A 26,815-nucleotide genomic window follows, 5' to 3' on the forward strand; every position below is an offset into this window, starting at 1 on the left:
GCATGGTTTTTGTTTAGTTTCGTTTTATGGACATGCATGCATGCTTTCTTGTATTTCATAGGATTGATTATTTTTCAAAACCATTTAAAACTATGGATAGAACATTTAAAAAATAAATAAATTATATTTTAGTATGGTTTTGATTTATTTGATACAATTATAATTTATGGTAGTGAACAAAACATATACACAATGTAGTTTCCTAGGTAGGACTGGGTCCATCGGACTGATACCTTATTTGATAGGACTGATTCTGCGTTTAAATTACATTTGATAGGGAAGATTAGTGTCTGTGTGCATTGAATTTTCTGCCTTAACCACCACGGAACCACCGCCGAACTGCCCAGCATTTACAATACAACATTCTCCTATCCACTCTTCCCTCCGTCGGTAACTGAGGACGCGCATGTCGAAATTTCAAATTGGTTATATCCAATAATACAACCCTAGCCCGGTCAGCACCAGTAAGCATTATGTTCCGTCATGTCCATGCTAATCGTGCGGCTTTGTATCTCGCGCTAAGAATAGGGACCTCCAGTGGAAGACGGGCGCCAATCAAGACGACCCGTAGTCGATAGGGAACATTCGGGCTGGTAATTGGCCTGTTGTGTGCGCCCTCTGTTCGCCTTGCTGTTGACGTAGACGGGTAACATGTTTGCATTGCTTTTGTGTGGCGAGTCGCTGCTCTCCAACATTCTGTCGGAAGTGATTAAATTATTCACAAAATCAGCTGACTAGTGGTAACAGCACAAATCATGCCGACAGCTCTGGTCCGCTCTGCATTTGTCATTCTTACCATTATTCCGATAGTTCGTGTTGGATATTCAACCTTTTTTTTATAGTCGATAGAGTTTTATGTTTAACTCAGAAGTTCAAAATTTATTTGAAGTATGTACGTATAAAACTTTCCTTAAAAATGAATTTCATGAAATGGCCCTGAAGAATATTTGCTCAGTGTCCATGTAAAACAACACAACACAACACAACACTGGAAACATCATTAAGTGAACATTAGGAAGTCTTGTTTGAATGTCGTCTTGTTTATATTGTTTGAATAATAAAATGTACACTAATATGTTTGTAGAATCCATTGAATACCACATTGATGACACAATACTTATGGCTTTTCTAGTAAAACATGTAACCCCCGCGTTGAAGGCAATTATTTTAATAGTATACGGGTGGGTGTATATTTATTTCGCTAATTTTGGCCCCAAAAGGGTAAATTTGCTTCTCTATGGGGATTGCATAACTTAAAAGTGCCTTCCACCCAAATGTTATATGTTTATCGAATAGCCCTTATATAACTTAATGTGTTATCTTCATGAAATAAAGTTATTTTTTTATTTTTCGAAACATTGTAAATCAATCTAACCTGTTAATTGTTGTGTTTGTTGATAACGTTTAAATAATAGTGCTTATCATGTGGGTGATATAATATACTAATATAAATACTGTTTAAACGTTGACGCATTAAACTGATAAAATTGTTCAGTAGTAACTTTTATAAATACAGATAATTCATTGTTTTATCGCTGAACAAGTGTTTAGGATGGGGATGATGAAAGGAATTTTGTTTACATGTATCATTCATTTTTATTCTTGTGTTGCCAACAGAAATTACTTGAATCAATATGAGATCTTGATCAAGCAAGGGTATTTCTATGACGTTAAAAGCCAATTGGAGGGTTATGGGTTCACATATTTCCAGCAGGTATGTTTTATGACTAATTATCAGTATTTTCCATTGCAATATACAAAATCAAAGCACTGGTAGTGCTGAACGGCTTGAGCGATGATTTCTTCTAAGTGATATTCATAAAAGATCATATAAATGACAGCATGGCACTCGCTCGTTCCTGTTCACGCCTCCCCGTCCACACACCCAACCTGTCGATACAAAACGCACTCGCTCACCACTCACAACCCTTTTATACTAGTGTGTTATTATATTATGCCTATCAACTTCAGTTTGAAGAGAATGTGATCACATGTGTAGTGTAGAAGGTACACTTTCAATTCAGTTCATATGTTAAACAAAGAGTGTATAACAAACTATTTACAAATGTACATTTTAAAACCAATTGTCTTTAACAGCAATTTATGGAAAAAAGAATCATAAACATTTGACTTAGATACGCAGGGGTGGATATGGTATTTTTTAACTCGCACACAAATACGTAGCAATACAGAGGAAAATGACCCAGCTTACCAAGATATTGGAGTATGAACGCCAAATTACGTTTTCGTAATCTGAGGTATGCATTAATGGAAAATGATATAGTACATAATTATGTCCTTCCATCTACATTTAGCGAAATGCCAGAGCAGTACATGCAGAAGGGAGAAAACCGCACTGAGTTAATTATGTATTGTACATCTGATTTCCTTTCTCTGTAGTATCTTATTTAACGATTTAATATGCAATATAGTTCAAATTAGTTCAAAACCAAAGTTAAAGGATTTTTCCAGTTTGTAGAAGTTTTCTCTTTCATAACCATGTTTTATACGTGTGTGCTACTGTTAATATACGGAAAATATTACATACATCATATATTATGTTTCAGAGACTGATTGTCATTGAAATCTGGTGCTTTCAAGTATGATTTTCAACTCGAAATCGACCCAGTTGATTTTTTAAGGTCTCTTACAAAAGTATTGAGCTAAAGGTCAAACCTAACCAGTGCGCTGCCATGATGTTGCTGAAGTCATGTAAAACGCTTGATTCAGCTAAAGCCAGAGTGAATTGTCCAATATTTGTATTAGTATGATAATGTTTATCAAACCAAAAACCAATTATAATGAGTCTTTTTCATTCTATAGTTTAAACCCACATTGAGCAAGACTTTCCAGAAAAAAGCGACCGATTGCTATCGGGGTTGGGGATTAGGGGGAATAATTTCTCTGGTGAGACCCTAATAAACATCAATTCCTCCACAGCTTGTAACTGAAATTGCTCTTATCAGATAAGAAAAAAACTGGTCGTCAGTTGACATTAAGCAATAAACCAGGCCAGCGTGGACAGAGAAAAATATGATTAATGAAACAACTGTTGTTGTTGTTTTTTTTTGTTTTATTTGCATAAAAATCCAATTGTAAACAAAAATCATCATTTACAATACAATTTACTTTCATTTCAAGTAGTATTGATAAAAAACATAACATTTTTGAGTAAAAAATATGGTTAAAACTGTTAGCAATAAAAACATGATGTCATTAAGTATACAACGCAATTTCTTTAAAAAGCTGAAACTGTAAGTCTCAACTCACCCTTACCAAAACAAACACCGTTTATGCTGACGAGACTAGTTTATTTGTGGCAACAACAGATACAAGGGGGTGGCAACAACAAAAATCCAAACACAAAAATGTACTACAACTATTATTAACTTCTTTGCGTGTATATAAAACTATACTATCATTTTTACGTGTTTTCATACATAACGTTAAAACGTTATAACATGTACATAAGTATACATATATCACCCCCAAACTGAGCATGTCACAATCCTATCGAAAATGTTTCTGAATCAGTAACGTATGTAAAAAGATAAGATCGAATATTATTCTCTGGGATACTGGCCGTCCAGGAAAAACCTCGCTTATCTTTTTTAAATGTGCGAGGAAACCTGTATTCGTAACAATGCTCGAAACACGTTTAGTGTTTCTCAGACTAACCCTCCAAATATGAGACAACGAATATATCTCAACATGCTCCATTATACATATTCAAAAATATTATTTAACTGTACATACAATCTCATTGCGGTTATATTGTGAAATAATATAATTTTCACCAAATAACATGTTCATCACGAAAATATAATTCAAATTTGATGTTGCCCGAACAGCAGTCTCGGTAGAAATGACCAAAGCCCACTTTACCCGCCTACTACGTCATTTCCCGCGCTTTATAGCGCCACCTACAAAACTGACCAAACCAGTTTTTAACAGGTTGTTTTGAGACAATTGTTCTCCGCTATACGGTGTAACGCTGAGAACTATATGTCTCAACTCACCCTTACCAAAACAAACACCGTTTATGCTGACGAGACTAGTTTATAGATCTATTAGCAAATTTAGAAGAGTTTTTTTTTAATATTTTCGTGATTCTTCATAACATATTATTACCATTTCATAACTTTAATGATTTTGTTATCAATTATTTCTTGTCTAATGAATCCTTTATATAACCGTCCTTTGCCTGGTCAGTTTTCCATCTACCGTGCCTCTTTATACATCTATAAGATATACCATCCGCGTTTGCTGCGGATGTAGCACCGCTAGCTCGTAAAGTATGCGTACCCAGCTTGAGATTTGGTGCTACCAATGATAATTTTGAAACAATACATTCCTTGGCCCAAGTGTAACTGATCTTTTTGTTTTTAGTTATTAATCGAAAAGAGGCCTTTGATTTTAAGACGGGTTTGAATAAAAATTCATCTGAAGTTTCATCAAGTCCTGCCAAATTCATATAACGTTGTAACATGATATACGGACAAGCAATTGTGCTACCTTTAGCTATCAAAACCTCCCTTCCCTCCCTATTAATGTCAGTTTTACTTTATCTTATCTTGAGCACTATATGATCAGTTTGAAAATTCACGTCTGAACAACGGAGGTTGCTCATTTCGTTATAACGCAAAAATCCAGCATAGCACAGTAATATCATAGCTAAATCTCTTACATTTGTTAGTGACATGTCTTTCGCCATTAAAGTACACACATCTATGAGCATTGTGGAATCTACAACATCTTTCTTATTCTTAGGTTTAGAACGTATCTGCCAATCCGTGTATAGAATGAATCCATTTAATGGCATAAATTGCCGAAGAAATGACGCTGTAAAATTTTCCATTATCAAGCATATGAGATATGTTTATTGCCACGGACATAGCATTCGCTGGTGGGCATGATAAATGCCTTGAATCACAAAACTTTTCAAAACTTTTGAAACAACCACAGTGACTATACTTCTCCGTTGTAGACGGCGCCCTCGATTGTAAAACATAGCTTGCCATCTTTCCAGTGATATCATCCGATTTGCTAATGTCTATGCCGACTTCTTTTATCTGTTGCTGAATTGTTGCTTTCAGACCAGGACCTGTCAAAATAATCAATGTATGAACATCTATCTTATAAAAACTTTGTCTTAAGAGCAATCATATGAAAAGGTAACGGATTCTTACTGAAAACCCCGTTATTACCCTTTCCGTTGCCAATCACTCCATGTTTTGGTAAAACCTTATATTCTCGTATATAACTTTTAAAAATACCTTCTTTTTATAAAGACAAGGCCAAAATGGCCAAAGCGGCACCACCAGCGTACATTCCGCATTCTCCTTTTCAATCTTTGAAATACACTTTACGGCCAATCTTGGTGAAGGCACAAGCCAATTGTTAGATCCTTTCCAAGATTGACTGAAGGCATCAATACCTTCCGTTCCAGGAACCCACCATCTTGGATTGAATCGCTTACATTGTTTATTGTAGGAAGAAGCAAATCTATCTACTTCGTATTTTCCCCAAAGATTGTCAAAATAACAGAACAACACTTTTGATATAAACCAGTCGTCACAGTCTCCACATCTGCTTAAAAAATCATCTTGACAATTATCATTCCTTGGAATCCATTCTGGTTCTATCGAAACTTAAATTTTTCTCACAAAAATGAAAAATATCAGATGCGATTAAATGTAAATCCTCTTTTTTGCTACCATTTTGCAAAATAGACTCTACGTTCTTATTATCTGAATAAACTTTTACAATTTTATCCCTTATTATGTCCACGTGACTTACCATTACCCGTCTGACAGCCTCAATTTCTCTCCATGTAGAACATTTTTGCCGTTCTGACTCTGACCACGTACCGACTACAACTGAATCATTCAAAGCCAAAGCTTTTGAAAAATCAAACTTTTCAGATTCTTAGTCCGCTCTATTCCGGGAGTGATCTACCCTTCGTTCTAGTTTTATGATCGTGTAGCTTAATCTCTTTTAGAAAAAATATATTACCCTATTCCTGGAGTGAACATTTTTTCTCTACAAGGGACAACTCAGCATTACCAACTGCGAAATGCCCAACTTCTAGACATGACACACTGCTCGCATCCGGGGGCAACTTACTGCCCACTTCCGGGGGCGACTGACTGCCCACTTCCGGAGGCGACTTACTGCCCACTTCCGGGGACGACTTACTTCTAACTTACGGGGGCGAATTACTGCCTACTTCCGGAAACGACATATCGACTACTTCCGGGGGCGACATTTTGCCCACTTCCGGGGGCGACTTACGGCCCACTTCCGGGGACGACTTTCTACCCACTTCCAAGGGTGATTTACCTCCAACTTCTGTAGTTTGATTACAAGTATATGTCTTATGACACTTCTGTTTAGTAACCCCGACCAACTTACTGCCAACTTCCGGGGGAACAGATATTCCCTCACCACCCAATGACATAATATTGCTCGCGCCCAATGAAAACCTACTAGATGCAGTCTGCGTTCTAAGACTAACTTCTGTTTCTAAAATACCATTTACATGGGAATGTCCGCCTACTTCCGGACGCAATGGGCCCACTTCCGGGAGTACTTTATTATCAAAACCCGTTCTCTCTATATAACCGCCGTATCCATCAGCGCTACCATCACAAAATACTGCAAACTGAGATACAGTTACAGACGTCAAGCTTCGTCCAGAATAATTAAGGATACGCACGTTATCCTTCCAAAATATAAGCCCTTCAATGGCTTTTTGTGACACCAATACTGGCGAATTCCAGCTTGCCCTGGTGACTAAACAATTGTACATGAACCTGGTAATCATACGAACTTTCTTGCCAACAACAAATTGCAAAGAAATTATTTGACCAATAACTGAAGCCAATAACCTGGCCTGTATCACACTACATTTATCTTTTAAGACAATGTCTAATACCTTTTGTAAAATATGTTCTAGTTTTTCAATCCTATGCGTCTGTATAAAAAAAATCTGTTTATATCAAAGTTGATAAAATATCCGAGCCACTCTGCCTTAAGACTAGGCAGCCAATTACATTTTTCGTTTGCCAACAAGAAACCAAAATCAATCAGAGATTGCTCAACATAATGGCTCGATTCTAGAGCTTCTGAGAATGTTTCTTTTCCGCCGATGCCGTCATCTAGAAACATAATGACCTTGTGTCCTTTTGACCTCAGAAAATTTACTACGACCCGTAAGACGTTAGTGAATATGTGACCAGCAACGGATACACCAAATGGCAAGGAACCATATGCAAAATATTCCGTTTTACCATTAATTTCCCAGGCGAACCCCAAAAACGACTTATGTGGTTCGAATATATCAATGTGATGGTAGGCACTTTTGAGGTCGTAGTGTACACATATGTTCCAGATTTGAAAAGCTCATATGCTACATTTATGTCCTCGAACTTGACTCTAAACAAATGTAAATGAGGGTTTATATGTCTGCAGTCTAGCACTAACCTGGGTTTTCCTGACTTCCCATACGCTACAGTCAGTGGGTTTACGACCATTGGTTTTTCGTTCGTTTTAAACACCACCCCCTTGTCAAACAAACATTGTATTTCTTTCCTTACAAAATCTTTGTTTTCAAGTGCAGACTTATTGTTTTTTAATTCCGCCTCTTTAGGTAGGGTTTTGAATGGCAATTTGTAGCCTTGCTCTATGACATTTATTATGTAAGAATTATCAGAAACCTCTAGCCATTTCGAAACATGTGTTTTAAGCCTACCAGCAGGTGATTCCGCGGAGTGAGTGTCAATCTTTTGAGAACTTACTTCTTTGACTTTTCGTGCCTTCTCAAGCTGTGAGTAGTCCACCGTTACCTCGAGCGGTGTTATATCGACAGCTTCTTCGAGCTGTTGTGTATCTGCAGCTTCCTCGAACTGCTGCATTTCTACACTACTAAAACAACAATAACCAACTCTCATCTTATTGTTAGAACTGTTAGGACACTCTTGCCTCCAATGACCGGCCTTCCCACAGTTGAAGCAAACCCAGGCTTCGTTGATGTTGCTGAAGGTATGCTCGCAGGTTGAGCCCTTTGAACTGCTCTTCCGGCACCTCGTTGAAAGGGATGAAAACGCCCACGTGTCTTACGGCCCCTATTGTCTTAAACTTCCGGGACGCGCGACATTCGGCCTTCATGATCCTTTTTTCGTCCTCCGAATCCTCTGCCAACGGGTTAGACTCCTACTCATGAACTAACGCCAACCAAGCTCGCTCGAATCAGCTAGCATCACCAATTTTTGACGGTGCGATAGCATCTCCATGGCTAAAGAAAATAAATATGAGTGTACTTTCTTTATCTGTTCCAAAGATAATGCGCCTGTTAACACGTGCCCTGTAATTTCTGTTTCAATTATAAATAAACACTTCAATAATATTACTAAATGTACGTTTAATGTCTTACTTTGTATTTGTATTTTACACAATCCTAAACCTCTCAATGCCATGTACTTATTACTATAACGTGTCAAGCTGTTTAGCTCATGATTTCCACGAGTATTTTGAGCATGTTATTAGATCGTTTACCTGTAAACCTAAAATTCAAGATATCGGTAAAGAGATATAATACCATCTTTGATGAAAGTTTTTGACTCTATCTGATCCTCTGTGTTAACTGCATTTTCTAGCGTCCTTAAAACCTTTCCATTAATCTTATATTGCTCCTCGTTCGATTTGCGTTTGAACTTTGGAGTTTCCGTAGAAATGATCCTACTGATTTTCGACAATTCTTGTGAATGAGAAGTGGTACTTAGCTTAAACATGTTCCCTATCTGCTCTAGCATATCGTTCTTATGTTGTGTCAGCCTGGCTTCTATCAAGTCATTTACATCAGAGCCGTCCATTGTAAGTAAAATACTTTCTACGAATACAAAACAACGACTTCAAGTTTGATGTTGCCCGAACAGCAGTCTCGGTAGAAATGCCCAAAGCCCACATTACCCGCCTAACTACGTCATTTCCCGCGCTTTATAGCGCCACCTACAAAACTGACCAAACCAGTTTTTTGTGAAAAACTTTTGAGACAATTGTTCTCCGCTATACGGTGTAACGCTGAGAACTATATTTCTCGTATCATTTGACGTCATAATAACAAAGAACTTCTTTATTTCATAGTTGATACGTTAATTATTTTTTAACGTAAAATTGAAACGCTTATGACGACAATACATTAAATCATAAATTCACTAAACAACATGTTCGTAAAATTAATGAACAAAAAATTTGAAAGATCCTAGATTGCCTTTGGCCCACACTACAATGCAACAACAAGTATATGCTACCTTTGTTATTGAGACTAGTTTAACACACAAGTAGGCCTTGGTTTAAAAATAGTGATATATATATATATATATATATATATATATATATATATATATATATATATATATAAATATATATATATATATATATATATATATATATATATATATATATATATATATATAAACTGGATGGAATATATTCTTTGCAACTATTTCGCCGTACATTCATCAGAATCGACCTACGTAAAATAAATGAACGGAAAATCCTCGATTTTCATTGGCCCACACAAAAAGGAAACCACCAAATACTGTTTACGTAAACGTAATATATTTCTCGCCACAGATAGCTGGTGTGTCAATATTTGAAGGAAATGATGAGTACAATGTACGCAGTTCAAAAGAGAATGTTGCAGAGCTGAAGCAAATTCTAACTGACAAGGTAAGAGCCGTATGCCCCAAAAGTTGCTAAACGAATAATTGAAAAATACCATGAAACGAACACCGTTTATTTTATTCTGTGTATTATATTTGGAAATCCATTGCCAGCATTTATGCTGATCGATTGATAGTATGACATTACATTACTGCCGTTCTGTGAGGTGGAAAAGGGAACAACGATTTTGTAAAAGTATTCTAAAAACAAACACATTACGCATAAATTCACAGGTTAGCTGGAATGTATTTCTTTAAAGGTATTGGACATAACGCAGGCGTTTTATATCGACCCCGACCTGCCTAGTGTACTTGGTCAGTTTTACGAGACCGAAGGCGCAGAGGACTCTGAGGAGATGGGTGGCAGGCTTTTCGGTGATTCTGTTGATGGTTACGACAGGAATGTAAGTAAAGTACAAATTATGTAGGATAAACTAGAAATCTTTTATTTTACATTGTATTACCTCGTTTGTCTTTTTTGAAGAAAACATGCCGAGCTTGGTGAAGCTCGTTGTCGTCGTTGTCGTCGTTGTTCAAACCCCTCAAACATAACTCAAAAACCGCTCAAGCTTTTCAGATAAAACTGTTTTGACCTTATTATTTGTCGTTGGCGTTCATTTTACGGCGCCCTTGTTATACACAAACAGTTGACGATAAATTTGGAGTTTTAAGCTTCAAAATTTGATCTCAATGCAGGCGAAGTAGTTTCGCCTGTCTTTGCTTGCTCAAATAAATATTTGTTGGTCGACGTACTATATTAGTCCAGAATTTACCGTTCGTATAAGACGCGCCAGTTATGCCACATATACGATTTAGAGTAAACTTATTGGAGAAAACCACATATCAGTAGTTTCATGAGTAGTATTTTGTTCCTTTGCAAGATGTTCCTGACCTGCTCGCCTTACTACGATAGTGGTCACGGTATTGACGCTGTCTGGAAAAACTTTGACGGCTACAACGTCACAGTTGCCGTCGTTGACATCGGCGTTTCCGTCAACCATGATGAACTAAGAACTCAAATTGTAATTTCTATAAATTATGTTTTTGTTTATTGTATTCTTTACAAGTAATCCCCTGAAGATAATACATATGCACTTCCGGCTCGTATAAAGATTGTTCTAATATGAATCATGAGGTTATTTTTATTATAAGCCCATTCGTTGATATACCTAGTTTGATTAAAATGGTAACACCGTCAACGACTTTCTGTCAATAAGCGATTTCAAAAAGAAAATATTGCGTTTGTATTTTAGCGGATTGCTCATAACTTTGAAACTAATGACGAAGACGTAGAGCCAGAAGACTATGGGATCCAGTATGGTCTACTCACGAAGTAAGGAAACACATTTTGCATTGTCTGTTGTCAACTTAGTAGCTAATGTAGCATATTTAGCCACTGATTTAAAATTTCAATCAATCTTTTCTGGAATGTTCTTTGGTAAGTTCTATTTCATAGTTCTTTAATTAAAGTTATTCCATACAGAACTTTGTTTGACATGGCAACCTAGAAGAATATTTGTAGAGAATATTGTCTACAGAAATCGCTGACTTAGCTTTTTCTTTAAGCCATGTTCGCTCGTTAAAAACGTGGCCACGAGGGACCGGGTCTAATCTTTCTTACATGACTAGATGAAAACTGAACGTTTGTGGGACCACTGGCCCTATTTTCAAAAACAATTCACAGAAATGTTCTATAAGTTGTCTTTTTGTATATTCCTTAAATTGAAGTTGTAACATGCTGAACATTGGTAGCCCTAGCCTACTGAATGGGATTTTTTTATGAAAATCTTCTGACCGGGCTTTAAATTTCTCAAAGCCTTGTTCCTTCGTTTTTCCTTACATGAATAGAGTGAAAACTAAAAATCTCTAAACTTACTGGCCCAATTTCAAAAACGATTCAAAGAATTGTTCATTGGTTGGTCTACTTTTATAGTTTTACATATTAAGTGGTTGCCTGCAGTGCTGTGGTTGCCATTTCATTCTAACATTTTAAGTTATTTAAGCTACAAAGTTAATAATGATTATTCGGTTTATTTTGTAGCCATGGTAATTCAGCTGCCAGCGTCATAGGAGCGGTGAAGGACAACACATTATGTTCTGCTGGCGTGGCTTACAACGCATCCATAGCAGGTAAGCTGACCTTAAATTGTCAAACTTTTCAAAATTAAAATGATGTACAGATCAAGAAAAGTGGTATAATTGCTTTGAATATACATAAATAACCATGGCATCAACGTATTGATTAGGTGAACGACAGGGAATTAGAACTGTGAACAGGAAAATTTTAAAACTTGCAAAACTAAAAAATCCTCCATAGTCAATTTAATGCGCAGCACATTTTTAATACATCTTACACAACTTGATTAAAAACTAGCGAGTAGCCTGAACTTTGTTTTACCGATAACGCTTTTGTCGACTTCTCTCCATATCTAGTTGTAATATATGTTTACTGACCAGTTTGATCATACCATGCACATAACGATTTTTTTTACTTTAGAAACCAAGTTTGGTTACGTTATTATCAAGTGAAAACATAACAATGGACCCAAAGTTAATCAATACTTTGTTTTGTTGTATCCCTTAGACCATGTTTTTTGTGTGAGAAAGCAGATACAAATATGTTGTTTTTTTCTATTTGTTTTTACTGTCTTCCGTAATGAGAAAATTGAAATAAAATCACGACCAATGAAGTGTTGCAGGTGTTTTTGTGAATCGTACGGGTAAGGCAATTACATAATTGATCATTTGCCCTACATTGCACAGCCATATGACATAATTGGTACTACACAATTCAACACTATTTGCGTGACCTGGAGCTATGACTACGAAAAGTCTCAAGTATGAGTTCAGACTTAAGTAACAAAACTGCAAAAATTCATGTTATTGTACCTTTCTTTCTAGTGGTGATTTCATGGTGAAATTGACTGAATTCTATTATTATATGAAATTGTACTACATTCATATTTATTTTTGTAAAACGAATGGAATAAAGATGATTCTTTGTAATTTCTTAAAAGTGGTTTTCTGAGTCTAAAGTTGACTTATGACTGTTCGTCATCATCATCATCATCATCATCATCATCATCAAAACACTATTATTATACGTAAGCGTGTTTGTTTTTTTCTCTCAGAGAATTACAATTGTTGTTTAACGCAATAGTTGTTTTTGCCTGCAGTGCTGTGCTGTGGTTGCCATTTCAACGTAACATTTGCTGATTTTTTTAAGTTATTAAGCCACAAAGTTAATAATGATTATTCGGTTGATTTTGTAGCCATGGTAATTCAGCTGCCAGCGTCATAGGAGCGGTGATCGACAACACATTATGTTCTGCTGGCGTTGTATGTTAAATCTTGTTTGAAAATATTTTCAAATATTATATATTTCCAGCATTAAAAATTGGCAGAGTATTAATGAATGGTCGAGTTGAAATATCGGTGATAAATATAAATGCTGCACTTGCCTACAAATACAATGAAATCGACATTTATTCGAACAGCTGGGATTTGGGAAGTACGGGATTTTTAAATTGTGGTCCATCTGCCAGTGAATTGCTGAAAGCGGGCGTACAAAAGGTAAAAGTTCCTGTTAAAAACTGTCATTAAAAACTGGAAAAATATATATACACATAGATGCATATTATGCTCTTATGCACTGAACGCTTTTAAATGTGTTGGTGATGAAAACGTTTGTATTATATGTAATAAACTAATGTACACATGCAGCTTCATTGGCTTCACTGTAGAGTAGTTGACTGTTATTAATTGTAACAATGGTTCCACAAGCTGTGCGTGCATTTATTATGTCCAATCACATTCTATTTCTAAGTATTTTTAACATAATGACTACTGTTTTTTTTCTCATTTTCTATTTAATGTCTACACAATATTTGCTTCTCAAAATTAATATCGTTAAATGATTCATAATCGAAAAAAATATATCACCCAAAAAGTTTGGTTCTTCATTTCAATTCAATTATGTGAAATTAATGTAAATTTGGTAATTGTAGGGGCGTAATGGATCCGGTTCCATTTATATGATCGCAACTGGCAAAATTGGTAACTGCTTCTCGAACAGCATATATACCATAGCAGTCAACAGTATTGGAACGAATGGAAGTGTGCCTTCTGGCATTAACCGTAGCTCAGCCACACTTGTCTCTGCGTTTGGACAAGCTAAAAATAGAACTTCCAAGTATATGGCAAGTATGAAATAAGTATTTAGTAAAATCGAGATTCAGAGATTTACTCAATTTTCAATATGGTTCTTTTTTGTCTTTTCATCACCTTTGTATGCAAGCATATACTTGTTACTTTTTTACCACAGACGTGTAAAACTGTCGACTGTTACCTAAAAGCTCAGAGCAGCTTCTCTTTGATTTCTTTGATTTCCAAATTCGCCAAAATTGTTAACATACCTACTCGAACTCTTTAATGTAAATAGCAGTGTTAATTTATAAAAAAAAATATTTAGGGCTGAAATAATTTGATAATGGTATTTATGATTGATAGAATTCGCTATTTTGATTATTTAAGCTTAAATAAGCCTTTTCCAATATAGTCGGTAACTTTATCTTGAAATGCATAGCGATTCTCGCATTCAGGAATCTTTTTGATAATTAATTATATAAGAATAGATTTGACCAATCAGAATGCTGATTGCGACTAATCAAAGTGCTAAATTTCCGCCAATCAGCGCTCTGTTTAAATGACCATCGAAGGCATTGCGTTGCACGAGCGCTTCTCCGCGGCATATGTAAGGTCGTCTTCGCACACGTTACAAACTGAAGTTCTAGGGTTCTATTTCAATTTACAGAAAACTGAATCCTTTTAATATAAATCAGCCATCAAATCGTTCATAATTTGATATTGAAATAATTTCAGTGAACTTATTTCCAGTATTACACATTACCATATTTACCAGATAACAGCTAGCCAAAGACCAGACATAGAATGCGACAAGAACTTTAAAGGATCCTCATCTGCAACTGCCATCCTTGCCGGAATTTGCGCGCTGATTTTACAAGCGAGGTATAATACAATTCCGTGCACATTTTTATATGACTTCTACTTAATTTCCGATTTTTACTTTGAACGACTTTTCGAGTTTAAGGTTACTAAAGTACACACTTTAATACACAACGTGTATACATGACAATGTTTTTACAAGTTCTATTTGACAATTATTAATTACTGCAATGTATCCGATACAAACTTATGTAAAATTTGGAAGCGTAGTGACTCTAAATAATTTTTGTATCTTGAACTTGAAATTTTGAACATATATCACATAATGTTCACTTCCGTAAGGCCCTGTCAACATTTATAAAACGAGAACTCACAACAAGAATAAAATTGTTTAAACATCTTAATTTACATATCTGATAAGCAATATTTCATGAAACATCTGTAAGATTGTTTTCCAGCTTAAACTTTGCTTTGAGTAATATGTAGTTTATAGATTTAGAGAAAGTGTTAATGTCACTTTGCTTATATTCAGCTTGCAGGGTCAGGTTTTCTCTGCTTTTAAACATGTTTACATTTAAAGCCGATTTGGAGAGTCAATACTCAGACATATCTAGATTATTTATTACAATGTCTACCTTAACAATCCATGGGCAACTGTAGACATTATTCATATGGAAATTATACAGACAGCACAATATGTATCTGTTTTGCCAGGGACTTTGAGGATACTTCCTTCTATCTTAAGAATAATAGGATGAAAACCAAGATAAACAAGAACCATACACGTTGGAGTTGACTGATTAAATTTAAGGATCATATTATAGAATTTCAGTTGAAATTGAGTTATAATAATTGTAATGTAATTAATTTCAAACCCCATACCTCGCTTCCATAAAACCAAATAGGAGTAACTAATGTTTCAAATAGCTGTATTTGAATATCTTTTGGAAGCAAAGTTGTTGTTTTTTAATTTAATCATTACCTTTTCTTGCTTGATTGCAAAGATTTTTTTTGGTTACATTGAACATTATAATTGAAATTGACACGGAGATAGATAAATTTCATCCAAAACATTAAGCTTAACATTATCACAGTAATTATATTTGTCATTTTAACGCTACAACTTTTTGTTTTTTTTAGCAGAATTTACAGAACGGTGCCATTTCTGACAATACTCAAATATTTTATTAAGATATGTTTGCAATTCATTTTCACTTTCAGAGTAAATAACTGTATCATCCGCAAACAGCAAATGATATAACTTCAGATCAACATCTAAATCACTTGTATTAAAATATGTATTCGTTTTAGATGTTAAAAAAGAAAGACCTTCCCATTTAACAGGAATAATTAACTAGATCATTAAGAAATAGTGAAAAAAGAATTGGCGAACGATTTTCACCCTCGCTCACCCCTTATGTACTACTTAACGTTTTAGACAGCTCCCCTTTACACCACAAGATTTGGCATTCTGATAAATATTCAATAATACAGAATCAATCATACTAACATTCTTACATGTGGTTTTGCCAATGAATATATCACTGCCTAATTTACTATTAACAATGTCAGTGCGTGTATACCACGTGATAAATTACGTCATAAATGCTACGTCGGAAGGCAACATTTTGCTTCAAATGAAGACCTTAAACAAAGATAACTTCAGTATCTCTTCACCATTTTGAACGAAACATAGAGTAGTCTAATTTGCATTTAGTTTGATAGTCAAAATAATTATTAGATATAATATGATCTTATAAGACAAAGTCAGATAATTGTCCTGTACGAGCATTTACAGTGGTACTCTTATTCAAAATCAATATACACACTATATAACAAACATACATTTTGACTGATATATCTTTAACTGCTTACTAAATTATGCATTTATGGAAAATATTAATTACTGATAACAAGATTTTAACCATGTATTTAATAGCAGAAAGCGCAAAAATATTAAATGATTGGTGAATGCTAAAAGATTTACTGTGAATTACTACAGTTTCGTAAGGTTAAAATACTGTGTTTTATGTTCATTTCGTTCAAATTAAACTCTGTATCCTTCTTAGAACATTTTTTTTGGAATATTTAAAAAATATTATTAATTGTGTTAAATCTTATGAGTAAGAGTGCATCTTAAAATCATCAAGAAGACAAATGCTATAACCCTCTGCTTTAAGATAAAAACTAATTTATCAAATATATCAACCGAGTTAAATACAGATTTTTCAGGAGGTATATGAATAACACCAAGGTCAATTTCAAGCAACCAATTCCCTTCTTAAAGATTTCAAAATTATATGAGGTCACAAAGCTTCCGAAATAAGCAATATTGACAATGTTTGATGAATTAACAAGCTTATATCCACACACTGTGGAAACATAGCTTTGTTATTGCAAATGCTGCTTGGCATTTCTTAATTACTTTCAATACCACTTCTTTCCGCTGTGGTAATGACATAGTCACAGTATTGTTTTTTACTTTATTTTATGTTTTGTTTTAGACCAACCCTGACATGGCGTGATATTCAACATATAATTGTACATAGTTCTGATGCAGTGGAGCTTCACAATCACACAATAAATGGAGCAGGAAGAACTTGTAAGAAACTAAGTATTTGTATTAAAGTATTTTGACATTATTTTATCAATTAAAAATGCCCGTAAGTTTGAAAGGGTATAAACATATTTATTTTTTTACGTTAGATGTAAACACATAATTACATTCGAGGTACTGAATCAGGATAAGTTATAAGAAAGATATAGTAATATAGTTGAACCTCTTTTATATTTGAACGAATAACCGATATTCATATCACAATCATTTATAGACGAGTGGCCTGATCTAGCATACGATAAAACACATTCTTTTCTCAGATCACGACGTTTTCGGGTTCGGGATAGTGAATGCATCTAAGGCGATAGCGATTGCACAACCATGGGTTATGGTCGAGAAACAGATGAACATCACTAAGGAATTTGAAAGGTAAATATTTTGTATCTCTACGAAGATACGTTAATTTAATAGTTTACAACTATGAAGTAATGTTACTTAAAAACATGTTAAAGGCGGGAAGCAAGGCAGTCCGGTTCTTACCTTTGGCCGCCTGTAGAATCGGCATATGTTAAACAGTCAGCTTTAAAGTCCCTTTTGACAGGATTTTACAAAGCTCACTATTTTTGACTAGGTGTAATTTAAGTACTATTTACATTCCGAAGAGATTTGGACTTTAAAAAAAATATTTTTTATGGTAATCACGATAAACTAATTTTATTTAGTAAAATCAATCTAAATCAATAAGTTTGGCTTCGTGAAAAAATACTTAAGGTTGTTACGCTTAAGAACTTTCAAGAAACGGGTGGCAGTTACAAATGCACATTGGGTTTCAAAGTAAAACTTTAAAGTAGTATTTTGGTAACTTCTGAGTTCACAACATTTCTAATTTTAGGTTCAACACGTCACATTTTATAGCAGAAATCCAATGCAACAATGGCTGTGTGCAAGCGATAGAGCACGTTCATGTTACATTCAAGTTCGTAACTAAAGAAGCCGTCGCCCTTAAGTTAATTTCACCAAGTGGGACAAGATCAAATCTGACTCTTTGCAACGACCTGACACCGCCTTCATGGAAACATGCCGATGATACTGGAACCTTGCTTTCTGTTAACTTCTGGGACGAGCAAAGTAATGGAACTTGGCTACTGCTGACAGAACAATGCACGGAAACCGAACGACAAAACGAAGGTATAACTTCCCCGCAGATGTAAGCTTACGTCTTACGTAAAAAATACGTCGGACTGCCATACAAAAGTTTCATGATTAACTTAATTTCATTCACAGTTATTCATTTCAGGAACAGGTTAAGTTGACAAAATTATTCATAATAAATAATAAAAAAATTGATCAATAGCTAAATGCTAACAAGGATCGCCTCTCTGCCATTGTACAGTTATGTTTTAACTGGTTATCTCGTGATTAAACAATTTTTAAAAAAAATAACATATTTATACCTGTTATATCGGATTGTGAAAAATCAAAAAAGATATTGATTGTTCAAATCTATTTCACTATATTTGTTAAAATCCAATTAAAAATCTTTCATTTTAAAATTATTTTTTTTGAAAGCGAAACATGACTAGTTTAAGCAATTACGACATTTAAATAATTAAAATCATATGATATTTATTTTAAACGATTCAATTATTATGATTTTTTTTTTAAATGTACATCGAAGGCAAATAATTTAATACTATACGAGCTTCTTGGTTGTGTTAACTGCGACCAGTTGCATACAACTGTTTATTTCTTTGGTTTGGTTAAAGCAAATATAATGTATTGATTGATCAAAATATATTCAATAAGTTCTAATGACCAATCAATTGCTTGTATTTGCAAATAAGCCAAAAGTTTACATGTGGGTAACTTATCCTTATTTTAAACAATTGGCTGCTTCTGTTTTTTTTTTCAGCTGCTGACAAAGCACCAATGCTACATGCCGTTCGAATAACTATTTATGGGACTGTAGTCGAGAAACACAACGATGATACCAATGGCCAGCGTAAACCTGTAATCGTTAATACAACACTTATTCTTGTTGTTACTTTAGTTGTTGCGTTAGTATTAATAATACTGGTTATATGCGTATGCATACTGGGAAACTTAAATCAAGGCCGTGACTGTCATCTCAGAGACGTCACATCTCCAACCTCAAATCAAGACAGCGACTGTCCACTCATAGAATACACATCTCCAACCTCAAATCAAGACAGCGACTGCCCACTCATAGAAAACACATCTCCAAGATCAAATCAAGGCAGTTGTTCGCCACACATAGAAGAAACACCTTTGTGATGCTTGCATGATAAATTACTGAATATATCCGTACAGGCATGTGTCATTACATGAAAGTAAACAAAAACGCCACGTAAGAAAATAAAATGATAAATGTCTCATTTACTATATTCAATAAATATTGCGAAGAAACAACAACATACAAATTAGAGAATATATATCAACCGCCGGAGGATTCCTGGTCAACTCCAAATATTTCAAAACTTCAATGTTAGCAAACCTCTGCAAAGTGTAATATATTTCAAAAGTAATTTTTAATATGAATTCCGTAAAAAAACAAGTGTGAGAATTGCTTTTATGAAACTACCATTGCTTTATATAAATATATATAAGGAAATTAAAGTTATATTCAATTTATATACCATAATATCTTGCTTACTTGGTTAATTGTATTAAGAACGGGTGTAAGTTATGAACATTGTCTAATCATTGATAATTTTATTAGATATCCAACATTGTTAGAAAAGGTTAAAATCGTTAGATGACTGGACGGAATTATTGGGCTACTAATTATATATATTTTTTATTCATTTGGATTGCCCAAGATAAAGAAAATAAAGATTTATTAATATTTACTTTTAGACAATATATAATTGCCTGTCGTGTCCAAAACTGACACGATGGTGTTAATAATTCCATGAGTGGTACTTACCTTTGGAAATTCCATCAAACTATAAGCTTTTGCTTGTTTTAGATGCTTAGATAATAAATTAAACATTTAAGACCAGTGCGAATAAGGACAGTCTTGTCATAGCCTAGGTCACTAGCTCATTACTGATTTTCCAACTATCGTGGAAATCGGCCAGAATATTTGTCAACATGATATTAAAGACCAGTGTGAATAAAAGTAATCTTGGTTACTAGGTCAAAAATAAAGACAGAACTTTTGTCACCATCTAAATTTTGGTTTAGGTATTTCAGAATTACAATTTACCTAAATAATGCTCCAAACAATAAAATAAATGGAAGTTAACAGCAGAATTACCTTTTTATCCTCTTTAAACACCGACCTGCTGCAAAATCGTATTTGTCAAGATTAAAAAAATCCTGATTTAAAGCTGTTACCGCCCGCATTAAACCCTTTGTTAATTGGTATGCATCTGAAAGCACTATTTATTAATTGTATTCTTTAAATGTTCTGAAAATGATGATACGATGTCAAAATAAGCGATACAAGTGCATGCTATTTTTGTGTAAATAAACATTTTCATAGAGACTGTCTACTGTCGACGGTTTTCTTTGTTTACTTTAATAAAATGACTTGAGTTGGAAAAATAAAACCAACAAAAACAAGTGTGTGCAACCCCCTTTTTCCTGGAGTCGTGAGTGCTACTTTTATTAGCTCGCCTATTCATTGAAAAAAAGAGTTATTCTACCCACCCCGGCGTCGGCGTTGATAATCATATTTGACGATACATTTATACATTATATGATGAAGAGAACAAAAAAAGAAAGTATCAGTGCAATGTAACAAAGCTAACGTTCACACAAAGGATTGGGCCAGAAGTTTTTCCATCAGTTACGGCCCTTTCCCAAACGTGACATTAAAAGCAAAATGATTACGTTATCACATAAAGTATGAAATCAAATGTAATATTTCACTCGCGTATCAAGAGGAGCGCATTCGGCGCGCACCACCGTCCCCTAAAATCGTCCAAGTTTACTTTTTATTTCAAGGATAAAAAGGTAATAAAATACGCCCAAAATGCACCTTTTCGAACTAGAAATTGTTAACATTTTCTTGGGGAGTGTCCAAACACCCAAGGCAATACTTAAAACAAAATAAATTTATGTTCGAAGGAAGGGGTGCAAGTCAAAAGGTTATGCCCCATAAGTTACTCTCTCTATAACGTCAAATCCTGGACCCGCCCATGTATTTCATATGACATATACATAGAAATTCCAATAATGTGTTCTATAACTACGACAACGGTGGTTTCTTTTTCATAAATTGTCTAAAGTAATAATAGAAAAAGTAGAAATTAAGCTAAGTATGAGAAAAAAATTGGAGGGAGAGAGATATGTATATGTATCGAGAGAGAAAAAGAGAAGGATGGGATGGAGTAGTGATGTGCTCCTTGAGTTTACTTCGGAGTGTTTAAGAAACAATGACTGTTCTTTATATAGTGATGTACTTCCATTAGTATTACAACATAATCATCATAAGAAAGATTTGAAGGTCCGAAAAGTAGTTTGTTAGTGCTCAAAAGATGAACCTGTCTAGTTTTCTGAAAAATTATCTCCCTTTCGACTATTAATTGTGTCAAAGCAGTAAAAGAAATAGTGTTCGGCATTTTCTTCAGCATTACAGTGACCGCATAACGGTGAGTCTCTGATGTGAATTTTCAACAAGTCTGAATAAAGATCACTGCAGTTATTTCTTTTACCTGCATGATAAACCGATCAGCGGCGCTCTCCAAAGACAACTAATGAACATCAGGGCGCTTAAACTTTTGTTGTAAATCACGCTTGAAAGAAGAGAGAGAAGGCGAGTGAATGGTTAGAATCATTTACTGTCAACAGAAAGAGCTGCGATAGGTAAGATGGTAGTTCTCTACAATTATATTTATATACAAGGATGAGTTTTTACGTTATTCTTCTATCAGTTAAGGAAATCCAACTAATTGCTTTAATCATGCTTGCAATGACACAGATCGTGTAAGACCTGTAACAATAATTGCCGCCTCATAGTTTCTCGAGTGTTACTTTTTCATATTTATTTCACAAGTATCCCACTTCTGAAGCCTATTCGAGGAACAGTAAATTTGATTGAGAATTTTTCGTCGTAGTTTGTATTTAAAAGCTTACATTGGCCTTAGCGTCCGGTTCCCTCCCCCTCCCACCAACACACACACACGCACGCACGCACGCACGCACACGCGCGCAAAAACGTATATGTCAAATGTCCAAAAATAAAAAAGACCTCTGTAAAAATATTGTTCATACGAATACGTCATACATTCCAAAAAACAGTCCATTCCACTTAGATAGATCATGGATCATATTGCTTTTGCTACGTCCAATAAAGTCCTCATATTATACGGGGTGCTAAAACATATTTAATATAACCCAGGTATAAATTTGGGTCATTGGACCAAAGGTCAGGGTCACAGTGGGTATTATTTTCAAATTCTTTAGCACTCAATATGTCGATAACCTTTCCACACTGATACTTCATATATCTAGTAGAAGTACCATGTTGCTTTAAGGGGTCATTTGGTCAAAGGGCAAGATCACGCGCTATGACGCAAAACCTTACATTTCTTGTGTTACGCATTTTATGTAAGCATAATTATGCATAAAATGGTAAAAAATCTAATGTTCAAAGAGCTTTATAAAAATGTTAAGCTAAGAGAACAACAGGAAAAGGTATACACAGTTATACAGGAAAAGTTGATTATAAATAATCCTACGTTATCTTATTCACTTGAAATATGGTATTTATTCATAAAATTATAGAGTTTGGCCTGCTTTTGTAGTTTTCTGATTATGTCAGCTCCTTGTTCATATCAAAAGTAATACACCAGTATAACACTTTTTGACAGTTTGCACATTTAAATGTTTGATCGGTTAATATTTTTTATTGGATGTATGTTGGCCAATCAATACACATTTTGGCTAAGTTTGACTTCACCAAATAATGTAACCCGTTTTATGTACACTTTGGCTGCTAATCACTACATGTGTGCTATTTCCTTTTCAGTCATTAATTTGACTCTCAGTGCATTTTCTCTAGTTGACGGTAAGAGCTCATCTGTTGTGGGTACAATCTTGTCGGCAAGGTACATTTGGCTGGTTTCCGGTATGGGTATAATGAGAAATATGGCGATCAAGGCCACAGTGCCGGAGATCTATTATAGGCTGCCTTCAAACATTGTTTCCTTATGAAGTAGACAAAGATATGTCAAGACCAGTTTTTTCGAGACATAAACATCGTTGTTATTTTGTATACATGTGGAAAGGCTGAACATTTCTGTTATAATTGAGTATTGCAATTTTGATCTGTGATTTTGGAATGCGAAAGCGAACAAAATTGCAACATCTAAGACTGCTTGTCTTTGTCAAAACTTGATACTATAAAAAAAACTGCAAACGTACCAGGTATACAAGCTGAGGCCCGATTATTGCTCCTAGTCTCGCCATTGTATTTTGTGTGTCATATCCAAGATTTCTGAGGAACAGAAAGACGTTTACATTTATTTAGTACACTAAGATGTTACAGTTCTTTACAAATAAAAAACAACTTCCTATTTTGTAATCTATGTAGAAACTATAGAATACAATGATTATAACTTAAAACTTAATTGGTTAAAACAGCACAACAATACAACGAAGACTTACAGGGACAAGCCCGGTAGCCAAAACACTAACAAAGACCCTACCTAAAGATACAAAGCCTGTTGCCGTATTCACGTTAATTTTTTATTGACCTAAACTAAAACCCAGTCTCCGTCTAAGATTCAGGCTATGCTAAGACTATTTCGACTAACGATATTTTGAATCAGAGTCACCAGAGAATACTTTATGTCTATGATGCAAGTTATTTTGCATGTATTACGTCAGTAGGTGCTCGCACGCACAGTTTACGCAATGGCAAACGGTATAGAGTTAAAGGTATTGTTTATATCTTTAAGTGCACCAGAATATGTAAGTAATTAATGAATTGTTTTTTTAAAGAGAACGCTGTGCAGATATTCATAATCACAAGGGCCAGGATGGCGCAAAAAATGGTTTCTTACGGCCTATCAGATCTGCTACTCGGCCACAAGCGATGTTGTCGACGAAAATGCCCGCCATTCGGATGGATGTTATGGTTGAAGATATCCACTCGCGGTCGCACACCAGGGAGAACTTAAATAAGGACACAGATTGGCGTGTCAATATTTGTCCATATGAATCATACTAATACTCATTGGCCATTTTAATACCCCATATTGTGGGACGTTCTTAACTAGCTTGGTATTGTGGTGATGTTAGTGACGCTCTCAAAACTGTAACAGAAAGAGACATAAAATGTAAAACTATACGGACTTACAAGACTTTTATGACAAGGGACAGCCAAACATTAAAATGAAGCAGCATGAATTTTTATTTATAGAAAGTTTATTTCAGTGAAGTAATAGTAATTGTAATAAACAGGCCCCAGTTTCACCCATATACTTCATTACTCAGTAACTCAGCTTGGTCAACTCATTTTCCCACTTTAAACTCTAGCATGGTCTAAATGTTAAAACAAATGGACGGAAACGAAAGCAACAACTTTAGAAAATTTCTCTCTTAATCAGGGTTCTCACATGTGTCACCACGGTTCAAAACCGATGTAAACAAGCAAGAAAGTGACAGTAATTTCTAAATATTTTTTTGGAGAGAAAAGTTGGGAAAACAATTCTTAGCCTATAAAAGACTAGGGTATTTTCTGCTTCTACAAGTGTGAAATATTTTGGATTTGCTTGTATTTTAACGATGGAATCATTGCCCAAAATTTCAACTCGACGGAATTTTGTAGAACGATGCAACGCTGTGTGCGCCGTGAGTCTTTGTTTTGTATACGTTCTAAGTAATTAGTAATATTTAAGAACTCATACATGTGTTAAAATATTAATTTTGTTCATTTCATTCATTAAACTAATTGTTTGTAAAATGTCTTTTAGTTATTGTTATGAATATCAATATTTCAAGAAAGGCTGTTGTTAACGTGAATTTTATATATGATGTTGTTAACGTGAATTCTTCTCATGCTTATTTTATTTAATAAGTAGTTTGAACTACTCTCTCAACTGTGACGATAATGCATTCAACATTGAACTATTATTCCAAATAATATTTCTTTCATAAAATGGATGTATATCCATCCATTTGATCGATTTTAAAATGTTAAATTTATGTTCTTGGTAGGCCGTCATTGTGATACGCCCAAACTATCCATTATCTCTCTGTAAGAGACGGAGTCAACCGTCATATGTTTCACCAAATGTTGACAAAACATGGATTAATTCAATTGATGCAGTGATGAATACATTCAAATGGAAGACAAGATATACTCCTGCCAACTCCGTTCCATGTACATCCCCCGGCAAAAGAAAGTCAACAGTCAAGAAATGATTGAACTACCTGTTAATGTACAATTAATCATTAAACTTTTGAATAGAAGAAATAAATGATTACATGTGTTGCTGGTTGGATCTATTTTATTTGTATGTGACGTCATTATAAAATACTTATTTCTTTTTCATGATATAAGCCAAACCCTTTGTGTGAAATTATTCAAAACGTCGCGCTCATAATGTAAAAATTCAACCCTTTTAAGTTATGTATGTAATGGATGCAATAACAATTTCTTTGATATATTATATGTTTGCATAAATATAATCATTTACCATTGTTGTTTGGCATGGCCTTCGTACAACTTTGAATACATTATACATCGGAAATGTGTACACAAATGACGAAACTATCTGAGTTATTGAAATAGGTGTAGTTTTTTTCAAAAAGGAAACGTATTTAGGGCAGTCTATTTTAACAGAATCTGAAAGCGAGTTACAAAATGACCTGTTGTTAAAAGATTACTGTTATAGATAGAACGTTTTTCACATAAATATTAGTGTAAATGCAAATAAAACAAAGGTAATATTTTTTAAAAAGGCTGAAACATTAGGCGAAATTTAATATTTATAAATTGTGAATAAAATTACTTATCTAGGAATAGTATTTAGCACTGGTGGGTCATTTAACACAACGTTTGACACTCGGTCAGGACAAGCTATGACGATTTTTTTACAAGCTTAATTCAGACCTTGTAAAATTTCCTGGTATAGCAACATGCCATTATTTATCTTTGTTTGATAAATAAATATATCTTGTTTTAATATATGGTTGTGAAGTTTTGGGTCTACAAGATAGCATTAAGTGAAGAGTTTAATCTACGTTCTGTAAAGAAATACTGGGTGTTAGAACCCAAACTCAGAACAATTGTGTGTATCGAGAACTTGATAGAATACCATGTCTAATTATAGGAATTGTAAATGTGATTTACAATGTGGTGATATTAAATATGAATACAGATTTAGAAAGATTGCCAAATTGTTAGTCATGGGCAAAAGTTATTATAGACATCTTACAATCACTAGGATTTGATGATGTATGGTTATTTCAAAGTGTTGGTGATTTTAATATATATCTATACTTAAACTGTAACAGTGACTGAAAATTTAATGTACAAAAATGGTTTGCTGAATTAATAATTCGTCTTGAGCAAAACGTTTGTATTGTTCGC

At 34.5% G+C, this 26,815-nt stretch overlaps 1 protein-coding gene across 1 annotated transcript; it reads left to right on the forward strand.

Annotated features, from left to right (window-relative positions):
* Positions 1-1,552: 1,552 nt before the first annotated feature.
* On the forward strand, positions 1,553-20,790 carry LOC128244183 (furin-like). The gene is made up of 13 exons (XM_052962201.1): positions 1,553-1,714; positions 9,637-9,732; positions 9,986-10,129; positions 10,607-10,747; positions 10,979-11,058; positions 11,767-11,855; positions 13,114-13,298; positions 13,733-13,924; positions 14,647-14,753; positions 17,195-17,292; positions 17,568-17,676; positions 18,140-18,435; positions 19,160-20,790. The coding sequence occupies exons 1-13, from the start codon at positions 1,553-1,555 to the stop codon at positions 19,540-19,542; spliced, it is 2,082 nt and encodes a 693-aa protein (XP_052818161.1). The 3' UTR covers positions 19,543-20,790.
* The last annotated feature ends 6,025 nt before the right edge of the window (positions 20,791-26,815 follow it).

This window comes from Mya arenaria, chromosome 8 (genome assembly GCF_026914265.1).
Source record: "Mya arenaria isolate MELC-2E11 chromosome 8, ASM2691426v1".
Taxonomy (NCBI): Eukaryota; Metazoa; Mollusca; class Bivalvia; order Myida; family Myidae; genus Mya; species Mya arenaria.

Bases quoted from the DNA above. Each gene is read 5' to 3' on its own strand.
- LOC128244183 (XM_052962201.1), top strand. From the start codon at position 1,553: ATGGGGATGATGAAAGGAATTTTGTTTACATGTATCATTCATTTTTAT. The intron at 14,754-17,194 runs GTATAATACAAT...GTTTTGTTTTAG, and splicing joins GCGCTGATTTTACAAGCGAG to ACCAACCCTGACATGGCGTG. The intron at 18,436-19,159 runs GTATAACTTCCC...TTTTTTTTTCAG, and splicing joins AACCGAACGACAAAACGAAG to CTGCTGACAAAGCACCAATG.